The sequence below is a fragment of the Harpia harpyja genome, chromosome W (genome assembly GCF_026419915.1).
Source record: "Harpia harpyja isolate bHarHar1 chromosome W, bHarHar1 primary haplotype, whole genome shotgun sequence".
Lineage (NCBI taxonomy): Eukaryota > Metazoa > Chordata > Aves > Accipitriformes > Accipitridae > Harpia > Harpia harpyja.
Window position 1 is genome coordinate 11,094,260 of NC_068968.1, and position 17,152 is coordinate 11,111,411.

At 41.3% G+C, this 17,152-nt stretch overlaps 1 protein-coding gene across 6 annotated transcripts in view; it reads left to right on the forward strand.

The window, feature by feature from the left end:
• LOC128136116 (solute carrier family 12 member 2-like) overlaps positions 1-17,152 on the forward strand; it is a 109,601-nt gene that overhangs the window by 85,426 nt on the left and 7,023 nt on the right. For 3 of the 6 annotated variants that reach the window (XR_008233261.1, XM_052775255.1, XM_052775258.1), the window contains 5 exons: positions 3,418-3,497; positions 9,487-9,534; positions 11,161-11,283; positions 11,418-11,574; positions 12,096-12,182. Coding sequence is in view for 5 of the 6 variants with exons in the window: in XM_052775255.1 (XP_052631215.1) it covers positions 3,418-3,497; positions 9,487-9,534; positions 11,161-11,283; positions 11,418-11,574; positions 12,096-12,182 (495 nt within the window). In the remaining variant the exon portion in view is untranslated. Of the gene's footprint in view, positions 1-3,417; positions 3,498-6,923; positions 7,068-9,486; positions 9,535-11,160; positions 11,284-11,417; positions 11,575-12,095; positions 12,183-17,152 lie in introns of all 6 variants that reach the window. The other 3 variants (XM_052775259.1, XM_052775256.1, XM_052775257.1) reach the window with 3 other exon arrangements.

A 17,152-nucleotide genomic window follows, 5' to 3' on the forward strand; every position in this document is an offset into this window, starting at 1 on the left:
GGAAAAAGAAGCAAAACCCGTGGGTTGAGATAAGAACGGTTTAATAGAACAGAAAACAAGAAACTAATAATGATAATGATAACACTAATAAAATGACAACAGTAATAATGAAAGGATTGGAATGTACAAATGATGCGCAGTGCAATTGCTCACCACCCGCCGACCGACACCCAGCCAGTCCCCGAGCGGCGATTCCCCACCCCCACTTCCCAGTTCCTATACTAGATGGGACGTCACATGGTATGGAAAACCCCGTTGGCCAGTTTGGGTCAGCTGCCCTGGCTGTGTCCTGTGCCAACTTCTTGTGCCCCTCCAGCTTTCTCGCTGGCTGGGCATGAGAAGCTGAAAAATCCTTGACTTTAGACTAAACATTACTTAGCAACAACTGAAAACATCAGTGTTATCAACATTCTTCTCATACTGAACTCAAAACATAGCACCGTACCAGCTACTAGGAAGACAATTAACTCTATACCAGCTGAAACCAGGACAATGGTGGAGCAGATATCCACCTGCAGCCCATGGAGGACCCCACACTGGAGCAGGCGGAATCCGCCCGAAGGAGGCTGTGACCCCATGGGAAGCTGGAGCAGGCTCCTGGCAGGACCTGTGACCCGGTGGAGAGAGTAGCCCATGCTGGAGCAGTTTTGCTGGCAGGACTTGTGACCCCATGGGATACCCATGCTGGAGCAGTGTGCTCCTGAAGGACTGCACGTCATGGAAGGGACCCATGCTGGAGCAGTTCATGAAGAACTGCAGCCCGTGGGAAGAACTCACGTTGGAGAAGTTCATGGAAAACTGTCTCCTGTGGGAGGGACCCCACGCTGGAGCAGGGGAAGAGTGTGAGGAGTCCTGCCCCTGAGGAGGAAGGAGCAGTAGAGACAACGTGTGATGAACTGATCATAACCCCCATTCCCCATCCCCCTGTGCCGCTCGGGGGGAGGAGGTAGAAGAGTTGGGAGTGAAGTTGAGCCCGTGAAGAAGGGAGGGGTGGGGGGAAGGTGTTTTAAGTTTTAGTTTTATTTCTCATTACCCTACTCTGGTTTGATTGGCAATAAATTAAGTTAATTTTCCCCAAGTCGAGCCTGTTTTGCCCATGACAGTAATTGGTGAGTAATCTCTCCCTGTCCTTATCTCGACCATGAGCCTTTCATTATATTTTGTCTCCCTTGTCCAGTTGAGGAGACTGAGTGATAGAGCGGCTTTGGTGGACACTTGGCATCCAGCCAGGGTCAACCCACCATAAATATTTGTTATAAATGATACACAGCACTGGACACGCAAAGTAATACAGTAGCCAACAAGGAGATGGGAAAGGAAATCCCAGTGTAATTTGTCAGTTGTGAAAGTCTGACCACTTCTGGTTGAAAAAATTAATAGAATACCTTTCACTACAAACATATTTAAAAAAAACAAAACTTGCTTCTCACACTTGCACTTACAGAGATTATTTTGTTGTTGTTGTTTGTCATGGTTTAACCCCAGCCATCAACTAAGCACCACACAGCCACTCACTCACTTCCCCCTTACCCAGTGCAATGGGGGAGAGAATCGGGAAAAGAAGTAAAACTCGTGGGTTGAGATAAGAACGGTTTAATAGAACAGAAAGGAAGAAAATAATAATGATAATAATAATAACAATAATAAAATGACACTAATAATAATAAAAGGCTTGGAATATACAAGTGATGCACAATGCAATTGCTCACCACCTGCCGATCGATGCCCAGTTAGTTCCTGAGCAGTGATCCACCCTAGGCCAACTCCCCCCAGTTTATATACTGGGCATGATGTCACATGGTATGGAATACCCCTTTGGCCACTTTGGGTCAGCTGCCCTGACTGTGTCCCCTCCCAACTTCTTGTGCCCCTCCAGCCTTCTTGCTGGCTGGGCATGAGAAGCTGAAAAATCCTTGACTTTAGACTAAACATTACTTAGCAACAACTGAAACCATCAGTGTGTTATCAACATTCTTCTCATACTGAACCCAAAACATAGCACTGTACCAGCTACTAGGAAGACAATTAACTCTATCCCAGCTGAAACCAGGACATTGTTATATGCTATTTAACCTGTTTTACTTGTGCTTTACCCTTGTCGGTTACTGTGCCTTTAAAAGAAAGAAGGGATGTAGGATTACAGGTAGAGATTTAAAAAAAAAAGGGGGGGGAGTGAAAAAAAACCCAAAACCTCTCCCACCACCAGTACCACCACCCTGGGTCCTTAAGAAAAATGCACCAAAGGCAGTGAAAAATAAGGGAAAAAGTTGGTTGCTTTTTCTTTGTGGGTGTGGGATCCATACTCCACACTCCACCCCCTCCATATTGATTTGGAATGTCTTGTGCTGGAGGAACTCTTAGGGCCAGAAAGTCATGTGGCTCTCCACATCCACAACAGAAAAACCTCAGGAGGTAGTAACTGTAGGTCAAGCATATTTTTGAAGTTTGAATTTTGAAAATTTCTGAAATGCACAATAGAAACACATCTGTAGAGATTTAACAAATTAATGTATTAAAAATGTCCACTGATGGGCAAAACATTTTCTTCTTACACCGTACTCAGTTTTTATTGCATTTATTATAGAATATGTTGATACTTTGAACATTTCTCATTAAGTCTTACTACTTTTAAAGAAAAGCATTTAATGAGTGAAATCTTGTGGGATTTCTCTCTGAGGAAAGGACATGGGATTTCTCTGAATTATAGTTGTTTGTAATGAGGTATCTATATTTAAAGTGTTGATGCTTAATGGCTAATGCAAACTGTATGATATGATTAAGTTTGTATTTTTATCTTTTAAATCTTGGCTTTTTTGTTTTTCCTTTTACTCAGACTTTTATTCAGTCATTTATTCAAGCTTATTGCTTGTTTCTACAGTAATGAAGTTTCTCCTCTTAATTTCCTTTTTAATGGAGAGAGTTCCTTCCCCCATCAGATATAATGGAAATAAGCACATTATACTTGTATCTAATTTGATTCTGAATTAAAATTTCATATCTTTTTTTAATCCCCAAATGTTTTGGAACACTTCAGAAATGTGTAGTCTGCAGATCAAGGAGATGTACTTGAAATAAAGCCCGTTTTTGATGGGAGGAATCAAAATTTAGATTTCCCAGTGTATTTTGTCATCATCTCTGCAGAACTCGACTGACTTGTTTGTGTTTCTTTTATTTAATCACCATTTTATATAGGAGAGAAAGAAAAGGGATCAGATAGATAACCTTTATGTATGTTGCTTTTCAGGACATGGTGTTCAGTTCAATAATGCAGTTGATATAGTTTGGAAATGAAAATGAAATTGTAACAAACTTAAATGGAGTTTAGTCTCTAAAATTTGTTCAAAAAGGATGCATAAAGTAGGCTTCTGGGGAAAGGAAAGGTTATAAAAGTGTTTTATTACTGTTTCTTTTGTGTAGTGATGCCTTTGACATCCAGTATGGTGTAGTTGTCATCCGCCTAAAAGAGGGCTTGGACATATCTCACCTTCAGGGACAAGGTAAGATTTATTTTGTTTCCTCTGGCAAATAGCTGTTCTTTTAAACACCACTTTCTGAAGCTGTTAAATGAAGATTTCTATTTTTTTTTAACAAAAACCCAAACCCACTCTTTTCATAGAATAAAAATCATTTAAATTAATAAGCCTGTGTGGTGGGTTGACCTTGGATAGCTGCCAGGTGCCCACCAAGCAGCTTTATCACCCCCCCTCCTCAATTGGACAGGGGGAGAAAATACAAAGAAAAGCTCATGGATTGAGATAAGGACAGGGAGATCACTCACCAATTATCGTCATGGGCAAAACAGACTCGACTTGGGGAAGATTAATTTAATTTATTGCCAATTAATAACAGAGTAGGATAATGTGAAATGAGAACAAATCTACAAACACCTTCCCCCCACCCCCACCTTCTTCACAGGCTCAACTTCACTCCCAACTCTTCTACCTCCTCCCCCCGAGCGGCACAGGGGGATGGGGAATGGGGGTTGCTGTCAGTTCATAACTCTTCATCTCTGCTGCTCCTTCTTCCTCATGCTCTTCCCCTGCTCCAGCTTGGGGTCTCTCCCACAGGATACAGTCTTTCATGAACTTCTCCAATGTGAGTCCTTCCCACGGGCTGCAGTTCTTCAAGAACTTCTCCAGCATGGGTCCTTTCCACAGGGTGTAGTCCTTCAGGAATGGACTGCTCCAGTGTGGGTCCCCCACGGGGTCACAAGTCCTGCCAGCAAACCTGCTCCAGCATGGCCCCCTCTCTGTGGGCCGCAGTTCCTACTAGGATACTGCTCCAGTGTGGGATCTCCATGGGCTGCAGCTTTCTTCAGGGCATATCCACCTGCTCTGACGTGCGGTCCTCCACGGGCTGCAGGTGGATATCTGCTCCACTGTTAACCTCCATGGGCTGCAGGGGAACAACCTGCCTCACCATGGTCTTCACCACAGGCTGCAGGGGAATATCTGCTTCGGTGCCTGGAGCACCTCCTCCCCCTCCTTCCTCACTGACCTTGGTGTCTGCAGGGTTGTTTCTCTCACATATTCTCACTCCTCTCTCTTCCAGCTGCTGTTTCACAGCATTTTTTACCATTTCTTAAATATGTTATCACAGAGGCACTACCACTGTCGCTGATTTGCTGAGCTTTGGTCATCGGCCAGTCCAACTTGGAGCAGGCTGGAACTGGCTCTGTCCGACATGGGGGCAGCTTCTGGCATCTTCTCACAGAAGCCACCCTTGCAGCCTCCCCGCTACCAAAAACCTTGCCACAGAAACCTAACACAGCCTGACATCTATAAGAAGTATACCCTATTTTCAGCAACAGAACTTGGTTTTATATATATACAACTATCTGTATTTGTAAGCTGTATGTACTTGCTTCCCAATGACTTAATATGTTACTGAAAGAAAGTAAAGAGGCTACCAAATGGATATCAAGTACTTAAGACCCATGTCTAGAAATTAAGAAAATAATTTAGCAAAAGTTGCATGATCCAATAATTCTATGTTATGTATTTTTCCCCCTAACCTCAGCAACTTAGAGACCTCAACAGTAGTCTATCTTACGTTTGGAAAGGTTTTGTATTTTCAATGTAGAAGACTTGGTTGCACTTTGTAGGTAGTTGTCTTAAGCCGACTAGCATAATTTTAGTTGAATTCAAGCAGAATCATGAAGTAAGCCTGTGAACTTTGTTGGCAACTGTCTACTGAATTGATAATGTCTGATTTGTTTGTAGCCTGCTCCATGCAGTGTTGCTACAATGAGGAAGACTGCTTGTGACATAGAATCATAGAATCATTTAGGTTGGAAAAGACCTTTAAGATCATCGAGTCCAACCGTCAACCCAACACCACCATGCCCACTAAACTATGTCCTGAAGTGCCACATCTACGCGTTTTTTGAACACCTCCAGGGATGGTGACTCAACCACTTCCCTGGGCAGCCTGTTCCAATGTTTGACAACCCTCTCAGTAAAAAAATTTTTTCTAATATCCAATCTAAACCTCCCCTGCCACAACTTGAGGCCATTTCCTCTCGTCCTATCACTAGTTAACTGATAGAAGAGACCAGTACCCACCTCACTACAACCTCCTTTCAGGTAGTTGTAGAGAGCAATAAGGTCTCCCCTTAGCCTCCTTTTCTCCAGACTAAACAGCCCCAGCTCCCTCAGCCGCTCCTCATAAGACTTGTGCTCCAGGCCCCTCACCAGCTTTGTTGCCCTTCTTTGGACACGCTCCAGCACCTCAATGTCTTTCCTGTAGTGAGGGGCCCAAAACTGAACACAGTACTCGAGGTGTGGCCTCACCAGTGCCGAGTACAGGACATGCAACTCATGCTGTGTAGGTGGCACCCTGTGGAAAGCGGGGATGGTTTTTCCTTCCCTGGAAATATACAAGGGTGTTAGGATTTAGAGGGAGGCAGAGAACTTGTTGCTGTGTGCAAGAGGGCAAAGCAGTATGAGAAAAACAGCAAGGAGCAGCCTGTTGTTCACACAGGACACTGCTGAGACGACTGGGAAAGCATAACTCCAAGGTGTCAGAAAAGTCTTATTAGTATCCACTGGGGTCTGTGTTGAGTTTGCTTCAACTCAACCATCAAGTAGCTCAACTGAAGCCAAGCCTGGAAGAAAACTTGGTGATCTGGGCCATGGCTGGGGCCTTGTCTAAGGCTCATCCTCCACTTGGGGTTAGGGTTTATATTTTTTCTCCTTTTGCATGGAAAATGTTGTACCAACCCCCCCCCCCAATATTTTTAAACAAAAAACAGGGTCTCAATGTCAGATAGAATTAGTAGTGTGACTCCATTAATATAATAGCAGAGAATGTGATACCTTTACCACACATTTCATACTTAAGTCATCTTGTCAGCAGTAGAGTTCCATTAGCAACACTTGAAAAGCTTTTTCTCTATACACATGCTTAGTTAACGTTATTCTGGTATCTGTAGTTAGTGTTTCTTCTATTAAAGTCTGTCTTTTTTTTTTTCCTAGAGGCTTTTCCTTTGATCAAAGGAGGGAAATTTTTGCTAAAATAAGAAACATTTCTAGCCAATGTTTCTGTTTAGTTCTTACTTTTTCAAATTCTGTTTATGTCAGAGGTACTGTGTCTTCATATTTTTACATTTTTAAAAGATGCACATAATATAAACATGAAGTTTGTACTTCCTCATTAGTAGCTAGCTCTGTTTTATGATTAGCCTATGGTAATGCAATAGACACCAGAAAGCTGGGAAGTAGCAGGAATCTAAAGCTATTTTCAAAGGAGGAGCCTCTTTGTACTTTGAATCAGTTGATATAAGTTTTTGTTGTTTTCAATAGCATGGCAGTTGTAGTATAGTTTAACCAGTTGTGAACTTTGCCAGTATAGTCACGTATCTCTGATACCGTCTGGCACAGATAGATAAGTGGTTTATAAAGTGTTTCTTTGCTTACTAAAAGAAGAGATATTGTCATTCCAAGAAAAATCTCCATGTTCCAAGGATGTCATAGTAAAAGTGGATTATAGCAAGAAGGATGAGACAGATGCTTTTTCTATAGCTTTTGTTCTGTCATCTAGTGAAAAAACTCCTGTTCTACATAAAGGTAACTTTCTAATTAGCAATGAAACTTGAATTCTCACTCTTTCTCTCTCTGGTTCTTTTTTCATTCCCTCCCCCACCTTCCCCCAAGGAATTAGATAAGGTTGGGGTTTTTTTGTGGGAACAGAAGTGTCTCATGCTTTTCTAGCCATTGATGTTTAATCATTTAAGTATTTTGTTTTAGAATTTACCAGTACATAAAATAAATATTTGAGCTCTAGGCCTCTAAATAAAATAATTGGTAGACTACAAAGTACAATGGATTATTTTTTTGGTTTTAAATAGTTAATGAGATTGATGAGAAGCAGGCCACAAAGCTATATATTGAAAGTGCTGCTAAATTTGTGAAGGGTTCTTTACCTCACACTACAATATTTTATTATATGCATATTAACAGACACAAATAATTCAGGATACTTTGACATTAAATGACTTTCCTCTTGTGGTTTAACCCCAGCCAGCAACTAAACACCATGCAGCCGCTCACTCATTTCCCCCCCACCCAGTGGGATGGGGGAGAGAATCAGGAAAAAAAAGGTAAAACTCGTATGTTGAGATAAGAACAGTTTAATAGAACAGAAAGGAAGAAATTAATAATGATAATAATAACAATAATAAAATGACAATAATAATAATAAAAGAATTGGAATACACAGAACAAGTGATGCACAATGGAGTTGATCACCACTCACCAACCAATGCCCAGTTAGTTCCCAAGCAGCGATCCACCCCTGTATTGGGTTTGCGTGGCAAGATTTTGGTAGCGGGGAGGCTACAGGGGTGGCTTCTGTGAGAAGCTGCTAGAAGCTTCCCCTATGTCCTATGGAGCCAATGCCAGCCGGCTCCAAGACAGACCTGCTGCTGGCCAAGGCCGAGCCAATGAGCAACGGTGGTAGCGCCTCTGGGATAACATATGTAAGAAGGGAAAAAAGTTGCAGCAGCACAGAAACTGCAGCCAGAGAGAGGAGTGAGAATATGTAAGAGAAACAACTCTGCAGACACCAAGGTCAGTGAAGAAGGAGGGGGAGGAGGTGCTCCAGGTGCTGGAGCAGAGATTCCCCTGCAGCCTGTGGTGAAGACCATGGTGAGGCAGGCTGTTCTCCTGCAGCCCATGGAGGTTAATGGTGGAGCAGATATCCACCTGCAGCCCGTGGAGGACCCCACACCAGAGCAGGTGGATGCCCAAAGGAGGCTGTGACCCCATGGGAAGCCTGCGCCGGAGCAGGCTCCTGGCAGGACCTGTGGACCTGTGGAGAGAGTAGCCCACGCTGGAGCAGGTTTTCTGGCAGGACTTGTGACCCCGTGGGGTACCCACGCTGGAGCAGCGTCCTCCTGAAGGACTGCACCCCGTGGAAGGGACCCATGCTGGAGCTGTTTGTGAAGAACTGCAGCCCATTGGAAGGACCCACGTTGGAGAAGTTCGTGGAGGACTGTCTCCCGTGGGAGGGACCCCACGCTGGAGCAGGGGAAGAGTGTGAGGAGTCCTGCCCCTGAAGAGGATGAAGCGGCAGAGACAATGTGTGATGAACTGATCATAACCCCCATTCCCCATCCCCCTGTGCCGCTGGGGGGTTAGGTAGAGAATGCGGGAGTGAAGCTGTGCCCGTGAAGAAGGGAGGGGTGGGGGGAAGGTGTTTTAAGTTTTGGTTTTGTTTCTCATTACCCTACTCTGGTTGATTAGCAATATATTAAGTTAATTTTCCCCAAGTCGAGTCTGTTTTGCCCGTGATGGTAATTGGTTGAGTGATCTCTCCCTGTCCTTATCTCGACCCATGAGCCCTTTGTTATATTTTGTCTCCCCTGTCCAGTTGAGGAGATGGAGTGATAGATCAGCTGCGTGGTGCTTTATTTGCTGGACAGGGTTAAACCACGACAGCCCCGCAGCCCCACTCCCCCCAGTTTATATACTAGACATGATGTCACATGGTATGGAATATTCCTTTGGCCAGTTTGGGTCAGCTGCCCTGGCTGTGTCCCCTCCCAACTTCTTGTGCCCCTCCAGCCTTCTTGCTGGCTGGGCATGAGAAGCTGAAAAATCCTTGACTTTAGCCTAAACACTACTTAGCAACAACTGAAAACATCAGTGTGTTCTCAACATTCTTCTCATACTGAACTCAAAACATAACTCTATACCAGCTACTAGAAAGAAAATTAACTCTATCCCAGCTGAAACCAGTACACCTATTTTTAAGGAAAAAGCTTAAAGTGACTTTATAGTTAAGTGAGAAATGTTTGGATTTGGTTTTTGGGTTTGTTTCTTTTTAAGTACAAGTCATTCTTAGGACACACTTTTTTTTCATATGAAAAACCATTTCATTCTACATCTTTATTTTCTACATTTTTAAAATATAAAATAGTTGTGTTTTCATTAATATCACAAAGGAAATTAACCTTTTCATTTTGTATGTTTAAACATGTTCCAGAGGATGAGGAGGATGGAAAGACTCCAACGCAATCGCTGTTGAAAAAAGGCAGGCATTTTTCACCATTTTGTCTTAAATCATTCTTTCACATTGTTAATTTCGATTTTCCTTTCACACTCCTTTTTGTATACGCACATGTGTGTGTACCAGAGAGAGAAAATATCAACCGTATAGTGTTAATTTGTTTCTTTATACTTGAGTTGGAATATGGTTGGTTCATCTTCAAGGATTAGGTTGTGGTAAAATGAAAGTTTGTGCAAGTTCCCAGAACAGGTTGTTACTGAGAAAGGATTGTGTATGCATCCAAAATATGAATGTTGTGTGGTTTGGGGGTTTTTGGTTGGTTGGTTGGTTTGTTTTGGTTTTTTTAAACTTTGTTCTTTATAATTGATACTGAAATATATTCAGGAGCTTGCTTAGTTCTCTGGGTCTCAGATATTTTACTGGATCACTACTTGATTTAGGATTAACAGAAGGATTATCTAGTGGTATACTCTCAAGTGTTGTATCAGTCTATTCAATATATCTTCTGAAGCCATAGTTGTTGCTACAGTATTTGGAATTGTTCAATAGCTTACAAAGCAAGGGATAATATAGCAAATCAGTGAGATTAATGTCTGAAATAATGTGAAGTAGTCATTCAAATAGTATGAATAGTGATGAATTAAGATGAATTAAGCAGTTCTTGGTTTATTTTAGGCTTTTTTTGAGAGTTAAGCAAATACTTTTGCCTCAACTAAAATACATCCAACTCTTTTGACATTTACTTCATAATTTTAACAGCTAGAAGCTGTTATTTTTTAATAATGGAAAGTGAGATTTCAGCTTAAGTACAAGATGGCAGTTTGGAAGAAATCCCAGTATGCAGTATTGTAGTATAGTAATTTAAATCAGTCACAGATGTACTCTGAATTTAAAAATTCCTAATAAGGCAAGGACTGAGATGAATATCAAACTCTTGCTTCTTGTTCAAAATCAGATTTAAGCTATGGGAAATGAGTTAGTTTTTTTCTGTAGTTCTTTTATATATTTATATGTATTAAACTAATTGAAAATCCCACTGTAGTCTTGTTCCAATAAGTATCTATACAGTAGATGCGATAGTTGTCTTGGTTACACAAAATTAGTATATATTGTGCTTCAGAGTCTTGCACATGCAAAACAGTACTTTCTACAAAAGATAGAATTCCAACAGTTAGAACTATCTTTTCTTTTGACCACATGCTTAAATGGATTTAAGGAATGAAGAACAGTGCTTATGAGGTGGTTCTTATTTATAGAGTCTACATGTTTTTCAGGGGAGTAAGATTTTTGTCATGCAAGAGGTAGCAACAGCACATGATCTAATGCTCTGAAGTACGTATGTGATATTAGTTGTTCAGGCAAATGACTATATAAAGATCTTGCAAATCATTTATTTGTCAAATGTCTGCTAGATGACTTGGAGGTTTAAATCTGCAGCCGCTGAACTTGTGAGTTTGCGAACTCCCTAAATATAGCTTAGTATATATCTATTCAATCAAAATTTGGAGTCTAGAAAAAGAAAATTTCAAAACTACTTCTATTTCAACTTATAGATATCACAAAATATTGATATTAAGATGTTGCATTTGGATTTGGGGCTTATTAAGCAAACCAGTTCAAAAATAACCTGCCATTATATATTTTTTCCAGGCTCAAAGGGCCCATCTTCTCCTTTAAATTTGGCTGACCAAAGACTTCTTGACGCTACTACCCAGTTTCAGAAGAAACAAGGCAAAAGCAATATTGATGTCTGGTGGCTCTTTGATGATGGAGGTAATGTACTTTGTACTTTATCAACAAGTGTTTGGAAAACAATATTGAAGTGATTTTAAATTAGTTGTTGATAGATATCTTTCAGTCAGTTCATATATAGATTACAAAGTTGTACTATTAAACTCTCTTCTTAGATGCTATGTTTTCTGATACGGTCCTAAACTCTGGTCAAAATGCAGGTTTGACACTGTTGATTCCTTACCTTCTTACAAGCAAGAAAAAGTGGAAAGATTGTAAGATCAGAGTGTTCATTGGTGGAAAAATAAACAGGATTGATCGTGACAGGAGAGCGTAAGTTTACCTCTAAAAATTTCATTTCAAATACTAATGGAACATGGTATACACTAGATGAGTTCCTCTTACTAGTAGCCTTCTTTCAATTGTTCTTTAGCAGAGGTTTAATCATACTCTGTTCTCCCTCCACCAGAATAGTTCCATTCCCTCAAATTATGCTGAATGAGATATACCTCAGGTTACACTAATTTTTCTGTAATGTTGTCTGGCACTAATGTTTTCTCTGGTATTCAAATATTTTCTGGGGTTATCTTTAAGGGAGAGCTCTTCTCTTATTTTATGCTTTTAAAAATGTATTTTCCAAAGTATGTTGATCTATAGCAGTATGCCAGGTTTGTATAATAGTTCTGTTCAAACAGGGATTTTTTCCCCTCTACTTCTATCACACTTGAGGGGTGGTGGTGGTGGTGGTTGTTTTTGTTTTCAAACTAGTGTTTTTAGTACCAAGTGCCTGACTATTTACCCTGTAAATTATAAAAGATGTGCTCAGTGTATAAAGGCTTGTTTTTCTGATGCAGGATGGCTACTTTGCTCAGCAAATTTCGGATAGATTTCTCAGACATCATGGTCCTTGGAGATATTAATATGAAGCCAAAGATAGAAAAGTAAGTCTCAAAAAAAAAAAAAACCAACAAAAACTGGTTGTTAGATGAAGTCTTAATTTCTTTCATGAATTTAGAATATTTTGTTCTTAAGAATTTTGATAAAGTAGGTCCTATAACATACAGAGTTTCAGAAAAATGCAGGAAATTAACTAAGCTATAACTTTTTTATAAGAGTCTAGAACTTTGTATTTTATAACTTTTAATTTTTTTTTTACCTCTGGTCTTTAGACTGTGTGGTGGGTGAACCTTGGACTGCAGCCAGACCCCCACCAAGCTGCACTCTCACTCCCCCTTCTCAACAGGACAGGGGAAGAAAATAAGATGAAAAAGCTCATGGGTTCATATAAGGACAGGGAGATCATTTACCAATTACTGTCACAGGCAAAACAGACTTGACTTGGGGAAAATTAACTTAAGTTATTGACAATTAAAATAGATTTGGATAGTGAGAAACAAAGGCAAAAATTAAAACAACACATTCCCCACCCCCTTTATCCCCAAGGTTCACCTTCACTCCCAACTCCTATACCCCCCCGTGCCCCCTCCCTCCTCCCCTGCAGGGGTGCAGGGGAGATGGTGAATGGAGAATTAGGGTCAGTCCATAACAATTCCTCTCTGATGCTCCTTCCTCTTCATACTTTTCCCCTGCTCCAGAGCAGGTCCTCCACAGGCTGCAGTTTCTGTCAGGAGAACCTGCTCCTGCGTGGACTTTGCATGGGTCGCAATTCCTTCAGGAAATAGCCACTTACTCCTGCATAGGGTCCTCCATAGGCTGCAGTGTGGATATCTGCTCTGGCTTGGTCCTCTCCATGGGCTGCAGGGAAATATCTGCTCTGGTGCCTGGAACACCTCACCTCCCAATCCTTCTTCTCTGACCTTGGTGTTCACAGGCTTGTTTTTCTCACTTCCCCCCCCCTCACTTTTTTTTTTTTTTTCTCCTCACACTGCCATGTGGTGCCCTTTTCTTAACTATGTTCTCACAGAAGTGCCACCAGGTTCTCTGACTGGCTCAGCTTTTGCCAGAGCGGTGGGTCCACTGTGGAGCTGGAACTGGGTGTGTCCAGCACAGGGCAGCTTCTGGCCTCTTTTCACAGGGGCCACCCCTGCACCCCTCCCTCCAGTACCAAAACCTTGCTATGTACACCCAATACATTCCACCCCTTGCCTCTATGAAACACATACTTAAGAATTTTCATTAAAATATACATTCATAACATACTCTTCACAAACTTCACTTACATCAACAAAAAAAATTCCCCATACCAAAATCAAAGTAACATCCTCATAACACTGATAAAGGTGGACAATTTACACACAGTAAAACTCCACCTCTCATCCTTTCACCACTTTTCACCACAAAAGATTCCCCACAATTATGTGACACCCTGGCAATGTCTAGTCCAAGTTTTTCCCATTACCTCTCCCAATTACTGTGGTTATCTAGAATTCCTGGAGTCCCCCTCTTGGGTGCCAAGAAAGGACTGTGGTGGGTGGACCCCAACCAGCGGCCAAACACCCACCCTGCCTGTCACTCACTCCCCTCTCCCGTGAGACAGGGAAAAAATAGAAGGAAGGGGAAAAGAGTCGTGGATCAAGATAATGACAGTTTAATAGGGAAAGCAAAAGCTGCATGTGCAAGCAAAGCAAAAAAGAGGAATTCATTCACTACTTCCCATTGGCAGGCAGATGTCCAGCCACTTCCTGGGAAGCAGGGCCTCAACATGCATAACCATTGCTTGGGAAGACAAACACCATAATCATGAGCATCCCCCCCTTCCTCCTCCTTTCCTCGAGCTTTTATTGCTGAGTGCAATGTCTGCAATGTCATGTGGTATAGCATATCCCTTGGGTCAGCTGTCCTGGGTATGTCCCCTCCCAACCTCTTGCCCACCCCCAGGCTATTCAGCCTACTGACTTTTGTGGGGGGCTTGACACTGTGGAAGCACTGTTCAGCTGTTGCCAAAACATTGGTGTGCTGTCAACAGTTTTGGTCACAAATGCAAAGCACAGCACCATATAGGCTGCTATGAAGTAAGTTAACTCCATCCCATCCAGACCCAGTACAGACTGTAATGTTAGATTTAGAAAACATCCAGTTAGAAAAATCCAATTTGTCTGGAGCAATCTTCTCTAAAAAGAAGAGGAATGCTCACAATAGTTTTAAGTGGTCTTAATCTTGGATGTTTAGCTGAAGGTAATGAAGTTTCATCTTTAAGTAGCCTGTTGTATTGTGTGGGGTTTTGTTTTGTTTTTTTAAATTAGCTTGGACACTTAAGTTGCAACTTTTAAGCTGCATGGGAATTGTCATACGTGTGATATTTCTGATTTTTTTTTCAAGTTTAAACAATGGTAATTGTAGATGGCTTTCAGTACTGGCTGTGGGGGTTTTTTTCATAGTAGAATGTGTCTATAAGATCTAAAAATATCAAGACATGCCTAAGGATCATCTTTCCCCTTCAAGTCATCTTTAGTGTGTTGAAGTGAAAATATTGATCTGAATAATTTGAGTTGTCATGCAAATTAGGAAATACCTGTTTACAACTTATATAAATGCTAGTATGTATTCTTTTACACCCTGCTTTTTACTCACCTTTTCTTAAACATATAGAATATATCAAGTAACTAAAATGGTAGAGTACTTCTGGCACTCTGGTACTTTTTGGATGCCTTTGCTCCTGTGATAGGGGCCTGCTACTGTAAAATGCCTAAAATTATAGGTAGTGCTCATTTGTGTGCCTTAAAAAGTTGAGATTGTAGAATTACATGGGTCACATTTCATGGAAGTGATCCATGAGTTATTTCTTCTGAGAGCATTTTTTATGATCTCTGTGGAATAATTCTCCCAAATGTATCCAAAATCTTTTTAAGAAATCTAGTTGAAGTTAACAATAGCTGTAAATTAAGCAAATAAAAGATGTTGGGTTTTTTTTTAATAGTTGCTTTGCTGTATAATAGAATATTGTTAACACTTCTCCTTTTTCTTCTGCCAAAAAACACCAGCAGATTACATTCGGTGTTTTTCACTCTTGATGAAAGTGAAGTCATTGTATCAACTAACTTCAGTAAAGAACACTGTTAAGGCTAAGGGTAGAAAAAAAAGCATATTCTTTTGTCCTGGTTTCAGCTGGGATAGAGTTAATTGTCTTCCTAGCAGCTGGTGCAGTGCTATGTTTTGAGTTCAGTATGAAAAGAATGTTGATAACACTGATGGTTTCAGTTGTTGCTAAGTAATGTTTAGTCTAAAGTCAAGGATTTTTCAGCTTCTCATGCCCAGCCAGCAAGAAGGCTGGAGGGGCACAAGAAGTTGGGAGGGGACACAGCCAGGGCAGCTGACCCAAACTGGCCAAAGGAATATTCCATACCATGTGATGTCATGTCTAGCATATAAACTGGGGGGAATGGGGCTGGGGGGATTGCCGCTTGGGGACTAATGGGGCATTGGTCGGCGGGTGGTGAGCAATTGCATTGTGCATCACTTGTTTTGTATATTCCAATCCTTTTATTATTATTATTATTGTAATTTTATTATTGGTATCATTATTAGTTTCTTCCTTTCTGTTCTATTAAACTGTTCTTATCTCAACCCACGAGTTTTACTTCCCCCCCCCCCCAATTCTCTCCCCCATCCCACTGGGTGGGGGGGAAGTGAGTGAGTGGCTGCGTGGTGCTTAGTTGCTGGCTGGGGTTAAACCATGACACTTTATATAATGTGGAGGTTTCCTAGAGGAACAGGAATGCTGCCTCAGTTTGAAAATGGGCATGGGGTGAGTGTTTAACTACATGGAAGGTAACATGTTACATGTACTGATATTGCAATATATATTAAGAGGATTTACTTACTTTTTTAAAAAAAACCTTCCACAGGGTTTAATTTGAAACCACAAAAGATTGGCAATACTTTGAGTTCTTTGTAAAAAAACATTCAAATACCATCAAAATCTAATTATTTCATTGGAAATAAGGCATACATTTCAGTCTGTTCCACTAAAATCTTAATATTGATTACTCTTTCACCTCTCGCATATCTCGCACATTGGGGCAATTCAAAGACAAGTTACCTTTCCTAATCCATGGCAGCCTTTATTTGCTATTCAAATATCATAATGTGGGTTGAGAAATTAGGGTGAGATCAGTTTCTCTTAGAAAGAGAAATGAATGCCTCTTTCTCCTAATTTTTTCTTTCAAAGTCATTGCTGTAACATCCAAGTAATTTGAGAATACACTTGACATCCTAAAGAATGCAACAGGAAGACTGTAGACAAGATGGCTCTAGTTATTTGGATTTGAACATGTTTCTTAGCCTGTACTGGAAACTTCTCTTTCAAACTTAATTCTGAATAAATCATTGTTAGTTGCTACATACTTTCTAAGCTAGTACTCTTCAACTTTCAAGTGTGGTGGGTTGATCTTGGCTGTCTGCCAGGTGCCCACCAAGCCACTCTATCACTCCCCCTCCTTTCTCAGGCAGAGAAAATACAACGAAAAGCTCATGGATTGAGATAAGGACAGGGAGATCACTCACCAGTTATCATCATGGGCAAAACAGACTCAACTTGGGGAAGATTAATTTAATTTATTGCCAATTAATAACAGAGTAGGGTAGTGAGAAATGAGAACAAAACTAAAAACACCTTCTTCCCAGGCTCAACTTCACTCCCAACTCTTCTACCTCCTCCCCCCAAGCGGCACAGGGGGCTGGGGAATGGGTGTTGCAGTCAGTTCATAATGTTTTGTCTTTGCCGCTCCTTCCTCCTCATGCTCTTCCCCTGCTCCAGCTTGGGGTCCCACCTATGGGCTGCAGTTCTTCAAGAACTTCTCCAGTATGGGTCCTTTCCACAGGGCGTAGTCCTTCAGTAACGGACTGCTCCAGTGTGGGCTCTCCATAGGCTGCAGCTTTCTTCAGGGCACATCCACCTGCTCTGGCATGGGATCCTTCACAGGCTGCAGGTGGATATCTGCTCCACCATTAA